This window comes from Aspergillus thermomutatus (genome assembly GCF_002237265.1).
Source record: "Aspergillus thermomutatus strain HMR AF 39 chromosome Unknown NODE_212, whole genome shotgun sequence".
In the NCBI taxonomy this organism is placed as follows: Eukaryota; Fungi; Ascomycota; class Eurotiomycetes; order Eurotiales; family Aspergillaceae; genus Aspergillus; species Aspergillus thermomutatus.
The window spans coordinates 33,175-53,067 of record NW_020798262.1 but is presented as its reverse complement, the minus strand read 5'-3'; the positions used below and the strand labels follow the sequence as shown (position 1 = coordinate 53,067).

At 51.8% G+C, this 19,893-nt stretch overlaps 6 protein-coding genes across 6 annotated transcripts; 3 read left to right on the top strand and 3 right to left on the bottom strand.

The window, feature by feature from the left end:
* Positions 1–251: 251 nt before the first annotated feature.
* On the top strand, positions 252–1,242 carry CDV56_105889 (nicotinamide/nicotinic acid mononucleotide adenylyltransferase; the record flags this gene model as incomplete). Its single annotated transcript, XM_026759508.1, has 3 exons — positions 252–559; positions 627–900; positions 958–1,242. 3 exons carry the CDS (start codon positions 252–254, stop codon positions 1,240–1,242), a joined length of 867 nt encoding a protein of 288 aa, XP_026611693.1.
* Positions 1,243–2,195: 953 nt separating this feature from the next.
* On the bottom strand, positions 2,196–3,545 carry CDV56_105719 (SIS domain-containing protein; the record flags this gene model as incomplete). Its single annotated transcript, XM_026759338.1, has 2 exons — positions 2,196–3,095; positions 3,168–3,545. 2 exons carry the CDS (start codon positions 3,543–3,545, stop codon positions 2,196–2,198), a joined length of 1,278 nt encoding a protein of 425 aa, XP_026611692.1.
* A 748-nt stretch (positions 3,546–4,293) lies between these two features.
* Positions 4,294–8,844, bottom strand: CDV56_105310 (beta-mannosidase mndA; the record flags this gene model as incomplete). Its single annotated transcript, XM_026758929.1, has 6 exons — positions 4,294–5,051; positions 5,132–5,249; positions 5,816–8,100; positions 8,168–8,394; positions 8,458–8,542; positions 8,661–8,844. The coding sequence occupies 6 exons, from the start codon at positions 8,842–8,844 to the stop codon at positions 4,294–4,296; spliced, it is 3,657 nt and encodes a 1,218-aa protein (XP_026611691.1).
* Positions 8,845–10,200: 1,356 nt separating this feature from the next.
* Positions 10,201–11,770, top strand: CDV56_105076 (thiamine pyrophosphate-dependent dehydrogenase E1 component subunit alpha; the record flags this gene model as incomplete). Its single annotated transcript, XM_026758695.1, has 5 exons — positions 10,201–10,313; positions 10,380–10,567; positions 10,617–10,678; positions 10,737–10,946; positions 11,003–11,770. 5 exons carry the CDS (start codon positions 10,201–10,203, stop codon positions 11,768–11,770), a joined length of 1,341 nt encoding a protein of 446 aa, XP_026611690.1.
* Positions 11,771–12,157: 387 nt separating this feature from the next.
* On the bottom strand, positions 12,158–18,014 carry CDV56_104566 (CCR4-NOT core ubiquitin-protein ligase subunit MOT2; the record flags this gene model as incomplete). The annotated part of the gene is made up of 6 exons (XM_026758185.1): positions 12,158–14,427; positions 15,293–17,091; positions 17,156–17,524; positions 17,621–17,736; positions 17,828–17,894; positions 17,962–18,014. 6 exons carry the CDS (start codon positions 18,012–18,014, stop codon positions 12,158–12,160), a joined length of 4,674 nt encoding a protein of 1,557 aa, XP_026611689.1.
* A 530-nt stretch (positions 18,015–18,544) lies between these two features.
* NUO31 (complex I 30 kDa subunit family protein) lies at positions 18,545–19,527 on the top strand (the record flags this gene model as incomplete). Its single annotated transcript, XM_026758046.1, has 3 exons — positions 18,545–18,707; positions 18,773–19,422; positions 19,474–19,527. The coding sequence occupies 3 exons, from the start codon at positions 18,545–18,547 to the stop codon at positions 19,525–19,527; spliced, it is 867 nt and encodes a 288-aa protein (XP_026611688.1).
* Between the last annotated feature and the right edge of the window lie 366 nt (positions 19,528–19,893).

Below are 19,893 nucleotides of genomic sequence, written 5' to 3'. Positions count from 1 at the left end.
ACAATGACAAAGTACTTAAGGTATATAGCACAGTAATAGTTTAAAGACAAACGACAGCCAACAAGACATAGACGCGTAAGATCGTCGGCAGCGTCAGATGTCGCTAAGAGACAGCCGCAACAACAACATATCCTCTTCCGATTTGATCCCATCGATTTGCCTCTTCCGCAAGCTATATCCTTCATCTCAGCGACGCTCTCCTCCCGACCGCAATCATCTATCACCCCATATCGAATTCTCAGATTGCAATCATGACAGAAATGGTCGGAGGACCGAGCGACGATGTCCACCAGGTCCCGCCTCCTCTTCCACCCGCTCCTATGGAGAACTACACCTTTCCTGAACATCGTCTGAAGCGCACGATGGATGACCCGGAGAAGACGCCTCTGCTCCTTGTAGCTTGCGGGTCCTTCTCCCCCATCACCTATCTGCATCTCCGCATGTTTGAAATGGCTGCCGATTACGTCAAATTCAGCACAGACTTTGAGCTGATCGGTGGATATCTCTCACCCGTCTCAGACGCGTATCGAAAGGCCGGTCTGGCCAGTGCGGAACATCGGTATGCAATTTGGGGCTAATTGATCCTCTCATTCGGATTGCTGACGATGTCTCTTATGGCTCATCAGGGTTGCGATGTGCCAACTTGCGGTTGATCAGACATCGAATTGGTTGATGGTCGATACATGGGAACCGATGCAGAAGGAGTACCAGCCGACTGCCGTTGTGCTTGATCATTTCGACCATGAGATCAACGTTGTACGCGAGGGTATCGATGCTGGAAATGGTACCCGGAAGCCCGTCCGGGTGGCCTTGCTTGCAGGTGCTGATCTCATCCATACCATGTCCACTCCCGGAGTATGGAGTGAGAAGGATCTGGACCACATTCTGGGCAAATACGGTGTATGTTCAAATATGATGGGCCTTTTACTCAGTTTGATTCCGCTCACAGTCTTTTAGTCTTTCATCGTGGAACGCAGCGGCACTGATATCGACGAGGCTTTGGCAGCTTTGCAACCCTGGAAGGACAACATCTACGTGATCCAGCAACTTATTCAAAATGATGTTAGCAGCACCAAGATTCGTCTTTTCCTGCGACGCGAGATGAGCGTGCGCTATCTCATTCCCGTCCCAGTCATTCACTACATCGAACAGCACCACCTATACGAGGATGACGGCGCAACCGCCACCTCGTCCTCAACCGATAAAGGCAAGGAACGATCGCAGCCAGGGAAATCAGGCTGAACTCTTAGGATGCCCGAAGACATATGCCGCATTTGTACTTTATCATCCCTCCAGACCTTGAGCTACACTATGGTGCCAGCGAGCGCGTGAAGCAAAGAGACTGCTTACTTAGCGGCTTGCCTGAAGCTCTCAGTCACTTTGAACGCGGATAGTGAGGGTTACTCCATCATCTGCGTGCTGGTATCTCTCATCCCTATTGCAATGGTCGCTCGCACCCCATCCTTCGTCCACTCCGCGGCGCATGATACGAAACGCCCTGAGTTCCCAAAAGCCAAACGCTCGGGAATCCCATTATCCACCTCAGCATCAATGGTCTTTGTTGACAAGAAGCGATGGCAGAACGTGGCACTACACAGGTCCCCACACGAGCCATCCATTAGCCAGTGGTTTTCACAAAACGACACTCGCTGTACCAACTGCATTCGAGACATCGGTTTCGGCATCGCACTTTGCGCAAAGAGCATGATTTAGACTTCGATTACTTGTCTTATACCCTGTTTGAATGAACATAGACGAATGTAGAGTTATTATCGAATTCGCAAACTCATTACTATGATCTACTTCCAGACCTAATCTGTATTGATGCAAAACAAGGCCTTCGCCTACATGCACCCGTTGATGAAAATACCAATCACAAGTCGACCACAATGCAAGAAATCAGTGGCGCATGCATGGCAGAAATGGCTTGCATGCGGATCTCGATGCACGTAGTACATAAAATTGAGCATGTATCCACATCCTTGATATTGGATCCTATGCACAAAACCAGAAAACAAATCTTACCGAAAAACGATTCATAAAGCGGCGTATTACAAAACTGATAAAAAAGCAAATACATAAGCTGGCATTCAGTCATTAACATCGTCTATAAGTACGGGCTTTTGCATATACAAGTCCCATTCCTTCCAGATGCGTATTCCAGAGGGAAGAAAAGTAGTATGGGGAAAATCCATTCAACCACAGTCACCCCAGACGTCCTCCGCCTCTACGACGCCCACACACTCCTCGGGATTCGCGTGGTGCATCACGGCAACCACCTTCACGCGGGAACCGCATGCAGAGTTGGCTTTCGCGACGCGACGGCGGACTTCATCGAGTGTGCTGGCGCCCGAGACACGGAGCCAGTCACCCCGGGATACGGAGAAGGGGAGACCCAGGGCAGCCAGGGCGGAAGCGCTCATGTCGATGTTACTACTCTGCGAGAGGGAGCGGATGTGGCTTGGCGGGATGATCTCCGAGGGGGAGAGGGCAACCCACGACTTGGCGTTGGGGTGCTGGATGGCTGTGAGCAGGACATCGAGGAGACGGACCTCGTCTGCTGCGGAGACGGTGGGGATCTGGTCTAGAGGTACGAGTAAGTCGGTGATGAGGGGTTGCTGACGGCTCTCCGGTCTCGGGAATGAGACGATCTCCGAGGAGGCGGTGGATCCGCTCTGAATGTAATCTGAGGAGATTGACGCGGTCGACATGCTGGAGGGTGTCAGGACGGCCCCGGCGGAGGCAGCCCCGATCGCGCCGCCGGGATGGAAACCCTTGAAGACCTCCGCGGGACCTCTACCGGGTGTATTATGTAGTCTTCGTGCTGTGGCGATCGCCAATGCGTCTCCCAACGCCAGCGCTACTGTCGTCGACGATGTCGGAGCGCAAACGCCAAACGAGGACTCTTCATCCTCGTGAATCGGAGCGGGGAGGAGGATACCCATGTCGGATGAATGGAAGGACAGGATCGGGCAGGTATCCGGATGCATATGCGACGTGATGGCAATGACGGGTACAGTCGAGGGGATATGCGGCAGCAGAAGCAGAAGCTCCGGCGTGCGACCGGAAAACGAAATCAACAAAAGGGTATCATGCTGCGAATGATATTAGCAGTCTGTAACCCTCTGGATCAAAAAATTCTCAAGAAAAGCCGCGAATATCCGTACCGGTCGAATCATCCCCAAATCGCCATGCAATGCTTCCGTCGGATGCAAAAATGCGCTGTAAATACCCATACTATTCATCGTTGCCTCCAGCTTCTGTCCGATCTTGCCGCTCTTGCCCACGCCGCAGACGACCAATTTCCCGCCATTTCGGACGGTGCGGACGATCTGACTGACGGCCCGCGCAAGGTTCTCCTGCGCTAGCCGGTCCGTCTGGTAGATCTGCTCCAGGTGGGCGAGCGCCGCACGCTCCGTGGAAATGACATGGATGGCTGTTGTTACCGCAGCGGCATCCTCGTGCATGGAGGGAAGCCCATCCACCAAATCTGGAGGAGTCATGGGCAGGAGAGAGAAGCCATCGAGGACGGAGGTGGCGGACATCGTAGGAGGCGATAACGAAGTCGGGGGCTGCCCCATGCTGTCAATGAACCATTATCGAAGGAGTGAACTGACGGGAGAGGATCTATCCAAGAAATATCCCCTAAATAGCCATTCTCAAATGAGAAGGGGATTGAAAGAGAGAATAAGTAGTAGGCTAGGGGGAGGGAATTCTCTGGTAAGAAGCGGGGGGAGGGAATGGAAAGTGGAGGAGGAAGAAGCCTTGGCTGCAGTGGCTGCTATCTGGCCATCCCGGAGATAAATGGTGGAGGAAAAGGCCGAAGGGACGAAACTAGTGACGCTGATGATTAAATCCATTAATGATAATCTAAGACATCGTCAGATTGCCCCGTTCTTCTGTTGATGCCGCGCATGTGTGTCCGTTCCGACGCGGACTGGAGGAGGACGAATGATATTCGGAAGCGAAACAGCGGGAAGAGGCTAAGAGCGCAAGGCGCCATCGCCTCATCCACCATCGCCATAGTAGTATCTTGATTGATTCTATCGTCGATCGATCCCGATCTGTGAGAGTCACTGGGGCTGAGGAAGGTTACATTTGAGAACCGTGGTTTTGTCATCGGAAATCTGCATCGACATCGATCGGAGAGATCTTTGTTCTAGAATAATGCATCCCCCAGATGAAAAGTTATCCTACCAGAGTAATAATACACATTGCCGTAGAATTAACCTTGGGGCCACAAGCCTATAATACAGACAACCATATCTCGACAGACATGAACATGAACCATGCCTACTTCGTCAATGGCTTGATTCCCTTGTGAATCGCTGCAATCCCACCAGTGAGATTTTCGTATCCTCGACCGGGGATCATAAATCCAGCCTTCTGAATCATAGACCGGAACTCTTCCTGGCTGGGGAACTTCTCAATACTCTCGACAAGGTACTGGTAGCTATCCCGGTCGCCGGCGACAATCTGACCGATGAGCGGAATAGCGCTGAAGCTCCACTGCTTGTAGATAGCATTGAATAGACTGTTGTCCACCTTGCTAAACTCCATGCACGCAAAGACACCGCCAGGCTTCAGTACTCGGAACGCCTCCTCCAACGCAGCCTGCTTGTCCGTGAAATTACGGATGCCAAAGACAACTGTATACAGATCCACCGAGTTGTCCGGGATACTTGGCATGTGTTGCGCGTTGGCCTCCATGAAGGACAGCCGGGGGGTATTGTAGTAGGGCGTGTCGATGCTGCGCTTCTTGCCCTCCGCCAGCATGTCGGGGTTGATATCGGCGATAGTCACCCGTGTCTGATGGTCGTTGTTGATGTTGGTGGCGTGGTCGAGCATGCGGAACGCGATGTCGCCGGTCCCGCCAGCGATATCGAGGATATTCCAGCCCTTGCCGGTTGTGTCGTTGTCGCGGGATGGGAGCGCGGACCCGGGGTTTAGGGATCGTACAAAGTGGTCTTTCCACAGACGATGGATTCCAAGGGACATGAAATCGTTCATGGCGTCGTAGGACGATGCAACGGAGCTAAACACCGTTCTTACTGAGGCGCCCTGTTAGAATGTATCTTCTGCCTTGTGACTTTCCGCAAAACACAGGCGGGAAACAATGTGCATGACATACCCATAGATTCTTTTTGGGATTCGGGAACATTCTTGAAGCCGAAATGGGTCATCTGGTCGTCGTGATTCGACTTGCTATCTTGTACTTGCAGCGAGCAGGAGAAGCATCGGTACTGGCTCTGGGGAATAGTCACCCTTCGCTTCGCACTGTAGTGCAGGCTCCTCCATAATGATCGGGTTGACATGACGGGATGATATTCAATGGATTGGACCCCAGATGTGAGGTTGAGGTGAAACTCTGAAGCCGAAGAAGAGGGTGCACAGTCAAGGAGTTTGACCCGGCCAGAGCTCCCAAGACCTTCGGGGCACTTTTTCTGCCGACCGGATTCTCACGCCGCTCTTATCAGCCATCATCGCTCCATTGGGTAACCATTCTTGAGGAAAATAATTATGTTGAGTGGATTCTACCTGGGAATGCTAGCTAGAATAATTACTTTAGCCTTGGACTCTGCTCGTGAGAGATAGGTGCTTAAGATCACAGGCTTTCTTGTCAGAAAGCAGCTCACCAAATGGGGATGAAGTTATGAACAGTCGCCGGAAGAAACGTGCCAGTACAGCTGCTACACCCAGCTTCTCCGAACAGAATTTGAATTGATACGGCTATCTCAATTCTGTACTGAATTGGTCTGATATTCAGTCGATCTGGTGCACAGGGCAATCTGGCTATAATCTGCTAGCCCCTCACCTTCTGATCCCAGAGACTCTGCACTGTCACCCTCCGCAACCAATCATCTGTGACACTTCCTTCCTGGGCTACAAAGGCGACCTCCTTTTTCTCCCCCGGACGGAGTACGAAGGCATTCTCCTCAAAGTATCCTACTGCACCGGCCGGGTAGTCGAGCCAGGTGTAAAGGGAAACCCCTCCGGTAGCCTGAACTGTATATTTCCTGCTGTCCGGGCTGTACGAGAGCTCGAGCTTGGGGTCCCTCAAAGCGAGCTCTCTGGGAAAGACTGGCGTGAAATGGTTCTGATGGACAAATGCCTTTTTATTGCTTGTATTTGGAATACGTCCTTCGCCGGAAAGAGACAGGATGAGAATGGAGTCTTTGAGATCCGGCAGAGAGAGCTCAGAGATATTGGTGGTGTAAATGTTGGTCGTGTTAAGGGCGCCCACGGTGAAATTGACAGTTTCGGGCGAGCCTGCATTATTAGCAATGGTCTCGCCTGACAGATCAACCCAGGTCAGATTCACGGTACCCCGCGCGGGCTCCCACAAGTCGGATGTCACATACACCTCCAAGCGACCGGTGGTGTAGTTCCAAAAAGGCGAGACAATAATGGGCTGATAGATGTCTCTGGCCACATAATGAAGAACCTTCCACCGGCCATCGTACTCGATTCCCGCCCAAGTAGGTGCTTGCCAGATGTCCTCTAGCTGCCAGTACAGCGATCCTAGCTGACGCTCTGGCATTCCGCTTCCTCGGCGGTAGAACTGAATCTGGGACTTATACATATCGGCTTGGAAGAGTTGTGTTGCATGGCACCAGGCGCTGAAGTTGGCAACAGAGTCGGATTTGCTGGGTTTCGGATAGTATGCTTCCACACCCATCGTCATTTCACCCATGCCTCGGGACGAATTCTTGAAGTTATCAGTGAACAACCCCCCTGCAGTGTAGTGATGGTTGCGGAGCATCACCACGCTGCTGTTGAAGTGGAGGTCTTCGGGGTCAACAGCTTGCTGCCATGTCTGCAAACTAGGCATGCTGTGGAAACCGAATTCGTTCGCAAACCGGCCGACGGGGTAGTGATTATAATTGAATGAGACGCTCGTGTCGTAGTTGTAGTAGTCCGTGTCGCCATAGTACGACCCCGAAGTAGTATTCGAGTACCTTTCTGCCATAGGCACAGGCGCAGAGAGATTGACATACAAGTACCCTTCAGTCGTACTGCTGGGGCTGTACGTGATCGAGCGTGTGTTCTCGTACACGAGAGGCAATATCAGGCTGATATATAGCTTTTCGTATTCCCCAACGTATTTGGAATACCCTGTGGGATCCGCTGCCTTGACCATTGGAAGCATCAAGCTCTCAATTTCATTGCCGCCTGCCCACAGAGCTAGAGACGGGTGGTGGTTTACTCGACGGACATTGTAGACCACCTCAGCTGCAACATTCTCCAAAAATGCATCATTAACGGGGTAAAGTGCGTCACTGAACTGAAACTCGCTCCAGAGCAGGATTCCTTTTTCATCGGCGAGGTCATAGATAAAGTCATGGAGATATGCACCAGAGGCCCAGACGCGAAGCATGTTCTGGTTTCCCGCCGTTACTGCATCAAACAATCGTGCCATCCTAGCTCGCGTCACTCGCGGCCAGAAGGCATCCGGGGGTATAATGTTTGACCCTTTAGCATAGAACGTGTGTCCATTGACCTCAAAGTGCCAATTTGCGCCAGGTGCGATTCCCTGGGCCAGCTGGTCTTCAGTAATATTCCTTTGATTGAGGAAGATGGTACGAAATCCGGTTCTTTTGGTGACCCTTGCCAGGGCCTTTTTCTCGTCGTTCTGTACGGTGATGGTCACGTTGTACAAGTTCTGATCGCCCATGCCACTGGGCCACCATAGTTTCGGAACATCGCCATCGACGGTCGTGGTACCTGTAATGGATCTTCCAGATACCGTAACGTTTTGCAGGAGTCCTGAAGAAAGGACTGATCCCGATGCAACGTCTTTAATCTCAATCGACATCGAGGGGTTACGCGGCACAGGTCCTAAGAAGTCAATACTCGCGTTGACAATCCATGGTTGGCTCTGGTCAGGGGGTACATAGTTGATCTGGCCTTGTCGGTAGATGTCTAAGTCGGTATTAAGAACGTAGAGGTCGGCATGCTTGTTTTGAACAATGTATGCGGGCTTCCATGGTCCAGCCGGAGCAAAGGCAGGCCCCCAATCCCACCCGAAGTCCGATTGTTCTTTGCGGATAAACCAGCGGTTTGGGTACTCGTTGGTGATTTGTACACCAGTAGGCCATTCTGTAACAGCATGAGTTTCAATGCGCAACAAGTCGGGAATGACAGGATTGTTGTCGGGATCCCTGACCTTCCGCATCAGGGCTTTTTGCCATTGCATTTGCAATATTTGGGGCGCTCCCGAAGTTGATCCTAAGCACTGGATCTTGCTTGCATTCTTTCAAGATCTGAGATATGTCGAAATTGTATTGCCGGAATTGGTTATCGGTTGAACCAACATGCTGATCACAGAACGTGATTGTTGCGAAAGTGTCCAGTCCATCAAAGACAAGCCATGTGGACTCGGAATTTTTGAGGCTGTGAAGCATCAGCATTTAGAGCGATCAGATGAGATGTTTGTAGAGCCTTCACCGAGGGTACTCACAGGCCTTCAATCGGGTTGCTGGTATACGTCCAGTTGGCATCAGCAATCCAACGAAGGTTGAAGTCATTGAGGCCGTGATATCTGCGAAGGGGTATCAGATTACGATTCTGTTTGCCATCTAGCACCAGTCAAAGCACGTACGGATCATCTAGACATCTCGTTAGATCATGCAATTATCAAATGTGAAGAGTCCCCATACCAATAACACCTGCCTCAAACAAGTCCAGATGGACTTGAGAAGGAAGATGACCTGGCACCGTCCGATTCAAGGTTGTACTGCTGAGAGTCCAGCCATCTCCACTTAAGTCCACAACATGCTGACTGGCAACCGAAGGTAAACTGGGCGTAAGCAACGCTAATACCGTCTCGCCTTTTACATGCATGACGGACTAAACTGTGCTCAATTGCTCAGCGGTTTAAAGCAAGGCAACTCCATGAGAAATTCCTTGACCTCGGACTCGGAGTAAGGGGCAGGCTTTATAGAATCCAGCGCAGACGTGTCTCGGGATCAATCCGATATCAAATGTGTCAAACAAGCATTCACTTCCTGCTCGCGCGAGTGACGACAGGTTGATCAATCCCAAGTGGAGAAGACGGTGGTAGGGCCGTGTTGAATCAGGTAGAAGGTATGGATTGGAGGATCCCGGAATGATGCTTATTTGAACAGCGTGGGATGATCATGCGAGAAAATGATCTATCAGCCCATCAATGCAACACTACTCTGATGCAATGATGCAACCGTGCTCTGCGATGTAATGGTAGGTGAGCCAGACTGAGCGAATCTCAGCAAGCGGGGAAGAGAGGAGAAGATCGGCGCCGTGGGGGTGAATGAGACAAGGAGTTATCCTAGAGACCTGCGAGACTGACTTCTTACGGTTAGCATACTTGAAGTACTCTGAAATCTTTGAGATTCACCTGTGAGATGCAATGACGAGGTTCGTTGAGAGGAGAGGGTGGTCCAAATCAAGGGATAGCTGCCACAGATGTAGTTGCTGTCCCTGGTTGACTCGACATAAGACTCGGGGGAAATCAGAGTACAGTCTATTACTTGGCTACCTTTAAGGTACCATAAAGACATGATTCACTATTATAATGATCTAGAGCAAGCAAGAGTTCAACCTAGGTTTGTGCTATTATAATTGCCTGAATGGAAGGATTGTAATGCAGGACCATGGACGATTTGATGGAAGCGTCATTGTCTATATATATACCTTATATTAAACGATCTGACCCTCTGTAAATATCCACAACGTTCATAACAAGCTGACAACCAACAAGACATACCAATATCGAGGGATCTCTTCTTCTCTGCTTTCTATACAAGATAACTCAACCACTGACATTTTCCTACATGGAGCCTAGCCATGGGTAAGCGTGTCCCAGGATTTGACTCGATGAAGACAATAGTGGCTCTTTAAGACCAAACCAAAGCATTGAGGTTGCCACATATCAACTGAAGAGGTAAGTACGAAAATTCCGTAGGAACAGTCTCATTGACTACATGAATTGATATATTGAAGCCATTTCATACACAGACTGTTTACTGAATTACTTATCGACAAAGCCACGGCTAAGTGCGGGGATAACATGACGTCGGGCCCGACGCCAACCGAGTCCTCCGCATTTCCCCAGAATCATAAGAAATCAACACCCTGTCGGTCCCTGAATGTAAAAAGGGTATTGTGATTCTTCCCCCTATCTCACTCAATGAGCTCCCGCTACAGTGAAAACTTTCAGTCATGTCGTTAAATCTTCTGGCCCGGTTACCGCGGCCAGCACGCAGCCAGCGGGCTCTCCTCCCTTCCGTCAACCGATGGGCCAGTTCCATCTCCCAGCGGCCAGGATCGGATAGGTATTTGGCACAATTCCAGACACAATAGGATGGAGAAGAAGATGTCTAACGAAAATATGGAAACAGGGTCCGCTTCCCTGGTGCTGTCAACAGCAAATTCACCACGCAGATGTCCTTTATTAACCCTTCCGAGACGTCGAGTATCCCTACCTTCCGAGTAATGGACTCTGACGGAGTACTGCTGGAGAAAGACCGGAAAACACTCAATGTCTCAAACGAGGAGATATTATCCTGGTACAAGAACATGCTCACTGGTGAGATCTTATCCTGGTTTATTAACCGGACGGTCACTGATGGAAACAGTAAGCGTGATGGACGTGATCATGTTCGAGGCCCAGAGACAAGGGCGTCTCAGCTTCTATATGGTACGAGCACTGAGCCCGAATAGTCCGTGGTAGACCCAACAAGTCTCACCAAGTGCAGGTTTCCGCAGGAGAAGAGGGCATCAGCGTAGGCTCCGCAGCCGCCCTGACCCCCGACGACGTCGTCTTCGCCCAGTACCGCGAAACAGGAGTCTTCCAACAACGCGGCTTCACCCTCAAAGACTTCATGAGTCAACTCTTCGCTAACCGCAACGACAACGGCAGAGGACGTAACATGCCGGTTCACTACGGGTCCAACTACCCCCGCACAGTAAGCACCCGCCCTTCAACATGTCTAACTATGACAAATCTAACGCAACATGCAAGCACACCATCTCCTCCCCGCTCGCAACCCAAATCCCCCAAGCCTCCGGCGCCGCCTACGCACTGAAGCTCCAAGCCCTCCAAAACCCCGACACCCCGCCCCGCATCGTGGCCTGCTACTTCGGCGAGGGCGCCGCAAGCGAAGGTGACTTCCATGCAGGCCTGAACATCGCCGCCACGCGATCCTGCCCCGTAGTCTTCATCTGCCGCAACAACGGCTACGCCATCTCGACCCCGACACTGGAGCAGTACCGCGGCGACGGCATTGCCAGTCGCGGCGTGGGCTACGGCATCGACACGATCCGCGTCGACGGCAACGACATCTTCGCCGTGTACGAGGCGATGCGGGAAGCGCGCCGCCTTGCGCTCACGGACGGCGGCCGTCCGGTCCTCATAGAGGCGATGAGCTACCGTGTCTCGCACCACAGTACGAGCGACGATAGTTTCGCGTACCGAGCGCGGGTGGAGGTCGAGGACTGGAAACGCCGGGACAATCCGATCATCCGACTGCGGAAATGGTTGGAGAATGAAGGGCTGTGGAATGAGGATATGGAACAGGAGACGCGCGATAAGCTGCGCAAGGCTGTCCTGAAAGAATTTGGGGATGCGGAGCGTGAGAAGAAGCCCCCCATTCGGGCGGCATTCGAGGATGTGTATGATGAGTTGACGGAGGAAGCGCAGGAGCAGATGAAGGAGCTCAAGCGCATTCTCGAGACGTATCCCGAGGAGTACGATCTCCGTCAGTACGAAGATGGCATTAAAGGATTGTAGAAACCTTGGACTGGTGGCACGTTGTTCCTTTGACATATAGATCTGAGATACCCGCACTGGGTAGTATGACTGTGATGAACATGATACAAGGGCCTGACTACAGCTTTGAAGATCATAGAGCAGAGAGCATTCGTCCTCAAGACGGTTCTGGAAATTTCAAAAAAAGTAATGATATTGGAGTACCATAAGAATGGGGTAAGGGCAACGCCCTCAAACGTACAAGAAGAAGAAAAAAAAAAAAATCAATCCCCCGCATAGCTTTTGTACTGTACAATTCGTCATTCAATAGTGCAGGGAAGAAGTGGACAACAACACAATGATATCCAGTCAACTGACTGCTACCAGTCGTCTATCGTTATGCCAGTGGCAACCCATTCATCAGACTTGCTAAACCTCCACAGTCGTAGCAAGAGCCTGCTGTGCAAGCTTCTTGTTCCGCTTGAACAAGGCAGCGAGCTTTTTATCAATAGCATCTAGTTCCTTTCGCGAGCCCTCAAGCTCCTTCTGAGACTTGAGAGCAAACGAACGCAGCTCCTCATCAGTCATGCCAACGACATCGTCGAGGTCTGGAATAGCCCCCATAACCACACCAGCAGCTCCAAGCATATGTTTCGCAGTAGCAGCTGCAAAAGACCTGACGGAAGCTGCCGTCGCGTTGGCCAATTCGGCAGTGCTGGCAATAGCCCAGTTATGGCTACGCGTACTGTCCGCCTCCATAGTCGACAGGACGTTTGGCGGAGCAGAGGCAGCTGACGAGACAGATGCATCGGCAGCCGGCGGTGATCCAGAATGCGCTGCAGATGAAAGATTGTCTGTAGCCTCATCTACCCAGCAGATATTGAAGTTCTCAGGCGTGGCGAAGAGCGCATCCAAACCCCCGCCACGATTGGTCGCATCGGGTTCTGTAATAAGAGCTGCCGGATATTCCTGGAAAGAATCGATTGCCCACCCAATGCTCTTTTCCAAGGCAAGATACCTGTCTTCTTCCTCGGGCGACAAGTGATGAAGGACACAACCGCGAGGCGTGATGAGGCAGCGGTCCTTCAGCTGGGCGGAGGTAGAATGGAGACGGACAGGCTCCCCACGAAGTAAAGCTTTTCGGTGCTCCTCGGTCAACTCTATAGGCTGCTTCAAAAGTTCGTAATCGTCAGATGTACATTTCATGTCAAAGCGTTGACTGAGATTCGAGGGATTGAAGAGAGGGTGATTGTTTAGATCCAACTGGCCAGTCTTGTGCAGCTGAGCAAGTAAGACCTGCAATGGTGAAGTCCGTTCCGAAAACAGATCTTTGATCGAGATGCCGCTTGATTCTGAATCCTTGATCATCTGTTCCAGCGTGTTCTTAGAGCGCCATGCCTCTGCTGGCTTCTTCTCAGATACCGGTTGCTTCTCTTCAGTCTGGGGCTTCGGAGACTTCTCCTTCTGCTTATTCTTCTTCGTCTCCTCAACCATCGGTTCAACCTTCTCAGCCACATCTTGAGGGCCGGGCTGGCTCACTTTTGTGGGCTCAGGAGCATTGTCTGTGCTTGTGTTGGATGCATCAGCATTGCTTGTCGGAGTCTTCTTGGTTTTGCGTTTCCTGCCAATAATGGGAGCTTGAACTGGCTCCTCTGTGACCGAGGCAACCTCCTGTTTCTTAGCTTCGGCTTCCTTGGCCTTTTGCCGCCGTTCTTTCTTGGCCTGACTCTTAGTGATAGACCGCACAGGTGCAGAGCCAATCCTAGAGGAAGCGGGAGGCGAATTGGCACGAGAGACGGACGCAGACGTGTACAGATCAGCTTCAGAGCCCAAATCACCGGGAGTGTCGGGCCTACTGAGCGAAGAAATGCTCGGCCGTCTGGAACGCGTCTTCAATGTTGCCGGGAGAGAAACGGCAGACTGAGAGATGGAAGCCGGGGGCGGTGTCTCGGTCTTTGGAGTGTCGACCACACGGAGCACCCGGGGCTGTCGAGGAGCCGAGGAGTCCGAAGCCCGGGAGACTCCTGTCATAGGAGTGTTTGGTCTTGACCCGACGGCAGAAACTGGAGCTGCAACATGGCTGAGAGGAGGAATCTGAGCGGGAGATTCTGCTTTCGAGGACGGGGCTTCTTGAGGCTGAACTGGTGTCAAATGTAGATCAAGCTTCATTGGCTTGGCCTTCGTCGATGGTTTCTTGTTGGGATGACTATTGTTGGCATCTCCATCTTTCGCACTCGATCTCTTATCATCTGAACTTGATGAGAACTCGGCTTTGGCCTGTGACCGAGCTTTTTGGGCGAACTTCGGTACAGGCGAACCCAGGGAAATCTCGGAGACGTTCTTGACCTTGGTGGGAGGCGGAACGCTTTCGGGAGTTTCTTGAGGTTCCGGAGACGGCTGCTGAGATTCTATCTCCGAAAAAGGTTGAGATGGTGTTCCAGGCTTAGAAAGTGTGATATTGAGACCAGGGGGTGGCATAGAGATCGACAGAGACGGGCTCGACGGATTCAAAGGGCTCTGAAACAACGACGATGCCGGGTGAGCGTGTGGCAAAGGCAGACCAGGGGGAAGTGTTGGTGTTCCGGCGCGAGCGGTCCCCTGAGTGTCACTGGGAAGATGAGATCGAAGGAGGAAGCCAAAGCTGTCGACGGGGCGCTTGTCCTTGAGCGGAGTCCCCAGAGGCGGGAAATCCTCGTCCACTAGTTGCTCTGGTCAGTTTACTGAAATGCAAGAGATGGGTGAAAGAAAGGGTATCAAAGGAATCAACGCGAGATGATGCAGACAGTAGACTCTCCAGAGCAAGGACAGAAGCAGATCAGACAAAATATACGAAGAACTGTGGGCATGATGATTACAACAAAAGTCCCCGGCTAGGTTGACCAGTCAGACGCAGGGCAACGGTGTCTATATGAACAGTGATTGTGAGAATTTGACTTCAGATAGACGGCCCTGCTTCAGTTTACCAAAGTCAGGGCAGGGAGGTTAACGTACATGGAACCATGGCCAGACCGAGCGGACCTCACGGCGCTGATAGATCAACCCAGCTTGGATGCAAAAGAAAAGAAAAGACAAAGTACGACAGCCACCAAGTCAATGTGGGCCAGAAGAAATGAGATCTTCATGAAAATGCGACGTCACTCATCCGAGAGGATGTAGGCAATACGAAAACAGTAGAGAATAAAAGGGGAAGGAAATGAAACATGAAAAACTCCGCCACAAATATAACGCCAAAGGCATTCCGCCATAACTGCTTGCAATTTTCAGAGCCGATTGCCCAATGCTTCGTTGCAGAGTGAATAGAATCAAAAAAAGGCAAATTCATATCCTGCACCACGTGAAAACGAAGAGGGAAATATGATATCGTGTCATGTAAGGGGAAAAGAAAGAAAATCAAAGCTCAGGCATCACGAGGAGAAATGACGTGTAGGAGGAAAGCAAAGATGGTCATCACAACGAGCAAGAAACGAGTATGCGAGGAGAGAAGACTGGAGAGCAACAAAAGGGAGAATGGCAATCACCAGCGGTTGAAACCGCCTCCGTACATCATGGAGTGATTGTACCCACCTTGACCCTGACTCCCATATAGCGCTTGCCCAGCAGTGGCATTTGCACCGACCTGGTGCATCCTCGCCTGCAAAATACTCGGGTCCGCAAGATCTACTACACCGCCTCCACCGGAGGAAGTGTTAGCATGTCTGTGCTTCTTCCCCTTCTTCTTCTGCTTCTGTGGCCCAGCTTCGGAGAAAGTCCCCGTGTGGGAACCATAGAAAGAGCTGAGAAGGCCATTGGCAGGAGTCAGGGGAGGGGGGGTTTGGTGCTGTTGGAGAAAAGGAAACATGAACTCACGCTTAGCGGCCTCCTGCCCTTGCAACCCACCGGCATTTGTGCCACTCCGACCTCGCAACAACTCGCGCATCAACTCTGGGTTGGCTTCCTGCTTCCCGACGTTGCCGCCCAAACCGAGGTTGGCACTCGTGGTGAATCCGTGACCTTGAGCAAACATGCCGCCTCCACTGATGGGAGGAGTACCAGCTGTCTTCAGACCGGGTGGTGGACCCTGGACCCCGCTGGTGTAGAAGTTGTTGGTGAGTCCGTGCTGAGGGCTAGGTGCTGCCAAAGGGTTCGGCGTCCCGGATTGCATCAAACCAGCCTGCTGGCTGAGCATCCTGACGTTGGGAAGGTTCTTTGGATTAGCCTCGTTGGCAAAAGAGAACCGCGAGGACTGACGGTTCTGGGCCTGTAGGGCATTGAACTGCGCCATTTGCGACTGGAGAAGACCTTGACGAACTTGGGTGGCTTGATCCAAAGCAGTCGAACCCAGCCCACTTTGCAAGGGATCAACCAGGCCAGCCTGCTGGCTGCTGGCAGATTTGAGCAGCATCAATTGCTGTTGCTGAAGCGGGGTTAAGCTACGACCGCCGAGGTTGAGTCCCTGGAACTGGTGACTAGCGGCCGACACAGGGGACCCAATCGCAGAATTCGTCGTGGTACCCTGTTGAGACGGTGGCTGAATAGCACCATGGGAGTCACGACCTCCACGACCTCTTGGAGGGTGAGCGTCATCTGGTTCACCGCCCAGTTGCAAACTTCCACTTTCTCGGCTTTCCTCCTCAGCTGCCGCATTTTGAAGGAGCTCCTGTTCTCGCTTCGCGCGCTCTTGCTCCGCCTTCTCCCGCATGGCTCGACGTTTGACGCCACCGTATGGGTCAATGAACGATGGATGGTTCTCAATAAGAGCAACCTCTTCTGTAGGGAGACCGGCTGCAGAGAAGATGAACCTGAAATCCGGGGAATTGACCGCCTTGAGGATATTTTCGAGGAGGGGTGCGATAGGGTCAGGCGGCGCCTGAGCCGATGTTTGAGGAGTGGCGGGGCGTGCTTCTGAAGGTGCCGGCGTCTGATGTCGCTCCTGGGACTGCTTCTCGGTCTTCTTGACTTCGTCTACGGCCTGTGCGACCGTGGCATGCACTGGCCGAGGACTCTGAGAAGCTTGACTGCCCGCTAGACTGGCTCGCCTGGTGCGATTGATGGCACTATCTTTGTTTGCCCAACTGGCAGACGAGGGGAGAGCAGATCCGTCTGGTTGTCGGATGCCAATAACATCATCCTTACTGGCCTGTCTGCGCATTGGCTGAGAGATAGGTTGAGCTGAGGATCGAGCGACATGGGCAGGAATGGCGTGACTGGGTCCGCTGGGGATACCGGTGGGGCGCTGACTGGACAGTGTGTTCATCGAAGAGAGATCCTGTCGACTATAACTATCACTATCTTCGCCTGTCTCGTGCAGGAAAGTACAATTTCGATTATTGCACTGCTCATTGCGGAGAAACGACGAGCAATATTTGGTGGTCCCATATTGTGCCCTGAATAGGTCAGTTATCTGAGAGTTGCGAACGAAAATGATGGAGAAATGAAAAGCTGGCCTACCTGAGCACACGGTCGCCGTTAGTAGAACCGTCCACGGCAGCAATACAGGTTGCAGCATCCGCCTTGGTTGCATATGTCACGTAGACACCGATACCCTGGTTGGGATTGCCACCTGGTTTGGCCTTGCTGACAACGATTTTTTCAATCTCGCCGTATTGACCGAAATAATCCTTCCCGCGCAAAGTTTGAAGTAGTTGACTCTCGTCGCGTATTGTGGGGTTGAGGCCGATCACGTAAACCAAGTTTTTCTGTACGACCCTGACCCCGGCTAGATTCTTCCGACTGGAAGCCTCGATCTCGCGCTTTTCAGCTTCCTTCTTTTTTGCGGCGGCAGCTTTTCGATGTTTCAACGCCAAGTCGGCTTTAAACCTAGTGTGAAAACGGAGCCGTTAGCGCCAAGAAATAGACATTTGGGTGAAGCGGAGGAAGGGAGTGTTGCCAACGCGCCGAAAATGGAGAACGTACTCGTCCGCATCAGGAACCTTGTATTGTATAGTGCTTTCATCATAAACGCGCCTGCAGTTGGGGCATCGGCCTTCTTCGCTATGGGTCTTGATGTTGTTGTAGCAAAATTGGCAGATCTGGTTTGGTCATGGTTAGAAGAGAATTTGCGCAAAGCACACCACAAGGCAGCAAGGAATAAGCTTTGCAAAAAAGAAAGGAGTAACTCACCTGATAACCGCAAGGACATGGCTTGAAGTTCTTGTCGGACAGATCGAATTCTTCAATGCAGAGAGGGCTGAGGTAAAGACTTGTCAGCCCAACCGCCGTACAACACCAGCGCTGGGAAAGGACTCCAAACATACCAGAACTCATCGTCATCATCGATGACAGAATCTATTTGCGGGCGACTCGACATATTGCTCGTCCTTATGAGAGTGTACTAATTGAGTACGTATGTGCAGGTGGATGCGAAACCCCAATACCTATAAACCGAGACCCCGAGATGAAGGGGGAAAGGTAAAAGAGGCGAAGGAAACGGGAAAAAAAATGACCGGTCGCTGAATGACAGCAAAGCGACAAGAAAAATCCAGAGGACTCTAGACAAGAAATTACAGATGTCGAGAAAGGGGAGAGAGAGAGGAAGGAAGCGTTGATAGTACGCAGCAGGGAACGGAAGAGGGATAGATATGCAGCAGCAACAGCAGAGGAAGAGAGAGTTTGAGGCGAAGAAAGAGAGAACGAAATGGACGCGGAGCTGCCACATCGTGTTTGCCTTGTTTGCTTTGTTTGCATTTTCCCGCTGTTTATGTCAGCGTCCACGTGACTCCATGATCCAAGCAACCTCGAAGTTCCTCTCCGTCCAGCTCCCTGTGGATGTCTCCGGTCGCTTGAACGCCCCTCCATCGCCTCAATTTCCTTCTCCGGATCCGCCATTGTCCCTCCACCATGGCCTCTGCTCGCTCATTGATGCGATTGGGCACTGGCCGCTCGCTGGCATCGGCCGCGAGGTCATCCCAGACATGCCGTGCCTTCTCTTCGACCGTGCAGTACGCTTCCAAGGCCTCAGCTGTTCCCGAGCCTGAGAACATGCGCAATGCCCACCGTCCTCGTATGCAACTGACTACTGTCTTTGATGAGGAGAAGCTGAGCTTAACTGACTCACTTTTTCTCCAGCCCAAGGAGCTCTCCGCGCGCCGGTCGTCAACCCAGCCGACAAGTACCAGGATAAGGCCGAGAGCCTGCACAAGTACGGCCAATATGTCATGTCCTGCATGCCCAAATACGTCCAGCAGTTCTCTGTGTGGAAGGACGAGCTCACAATCTACGTTCCTCCCTCCGGTATCATCCCTGTGATGAGCTTCTTGAAATACCACACCGCGGCCGAATACACCCAGGTTTCCGATATCACCGCGGTTGATTTCCCCACTCGTGACCAGCGCTTCGAGGTCGTCTATAATCTGCTCAGCGTCCGCTATAACTCCCGTATCCGTGTCAAGACTTATGCCGACGAGGCCAGTCCCGTGCCCAGTGTTACCGGTCTGTACGAAGGAGCGCTGTGGTACGAGCGTGAGGTCTACGACATGTTCGGTGTCTTCTTCAGCGGCCATCCCGATCTGCGTCGTATCATGACCGACTACGGGTTTGATGGGCACCCTCTCCGCAAGGATTTCCCCTTGACTGGCTACACCGAGCTGCGCTACGATGAAGAGAAGAAGCGCATTGTCATCGAGCCGCTTGAGCTGACACAGGCTTTCCGGAACTTCGAGGGAGGCACCGCTGCTTGGGAGCCTGTTGGTCCTGGTGTTGACAGGAAACCTGACTCGGTACGTCTGGTAACTCTTGTGAATCAATGAAATGCTAATATGATTTTATAGTTCAAGCTCCCCACCCCCAAGCCGGAGGAGAAGAAGGGGGATGAAAAGAAATAGAGCTCGAGAAATGTATCCGTATTTCCCTTTCCACCTTGTTTGTATGTACATACCGCGTATATGTTCGAGGAATCTGTTCGATTCAATGCCGTTGAATATAGCACACCTAGGACTACGTAGATAATCCCAATTAGAACCCCCGCCATTGGACACAGACATCACGCAGCGAACTAGGTAAACCACAACCACGAATAAAGACGGTATCAATTAAAAGCCCTCAGCGACAAAAGTTCATTCCATACTACAAAAATATCCAAGCGCGTCAGAATCCCAGTATGGTGAAATCCCAACCCCCATCGAAAAGCATCGACGAATCCACTTCTTGGCATCCGCCGCAGAGAAAAAAGAGGCGCCCAAGACAGAATC